General features: G+C 56.4%; 1 protein-coding gene across 1 annotated transcript in view; it reads left to right on the forward strand.

Annotated features, from left to right (window-relative positions):
- Positions 1 to 392, forward strand: part of LOC119593504 — a gene marked incomplete in the record, with an annotated part of 62,412 nt that overhangs the window by 47,707 nt on the left and 14,313 nt on the right. The window contains 1 exon segment of the mRNA XM_037942456.1: positions 107 to 254. Within this exon segment, the coding sequence (XP_037798384.1) occupies positions 107 to 254 (148 nt within the window).

Consider the following 392-nt stretch of genomic DNA (forward strand, 5'->3'; position numbering starts at 1 on the left):
AACATATACACGTCGATACAGATACAAACTCCACCCCCCACCCCACCCCATTGAGCAATCTCCTGTCCTCCTATACTGATCAGCATTCTCCCTTCCCCCGACGCAGATGGCGCGACCCCTACAACTGGCAGCTGGCTCCGGAGAGGGATATAGCCGTCCCTGCCCTGCCAGATGGCCACAAGAAGTTCCAGTTCTACGTCCTGGATGAGAGCGGCCAGCTGGTCCAGGAATGGTTCACGCTGCAGGAGATTCAGGTGAGGGGATTCGGAATTAGGTGAGGGGATTCGGGCACTCGAGTGGAAGAGGGCGACAGAGGAACACGGCTAAGGAGGTCCCTCTGTTGGTTCAATGATTAGGTGTTGGGTCCCTGGGGATTCTGCACCTTTAGTGCA

This window comes from Penaeus monodon, chromosome 32 (genome assembly GCF_015228065.2).
Source record: "Penaeus monodon isolate SGIC_2016 chromosome 32, NSTDA_Pmon_1, whole genome shotgun sequence".
Lineage (NCBI taxonomy): Eukaryota > Metazoa > Arthropoda > Malacostraca > Decapoda > Penaeidae > Penaeus > Penaeus monodon.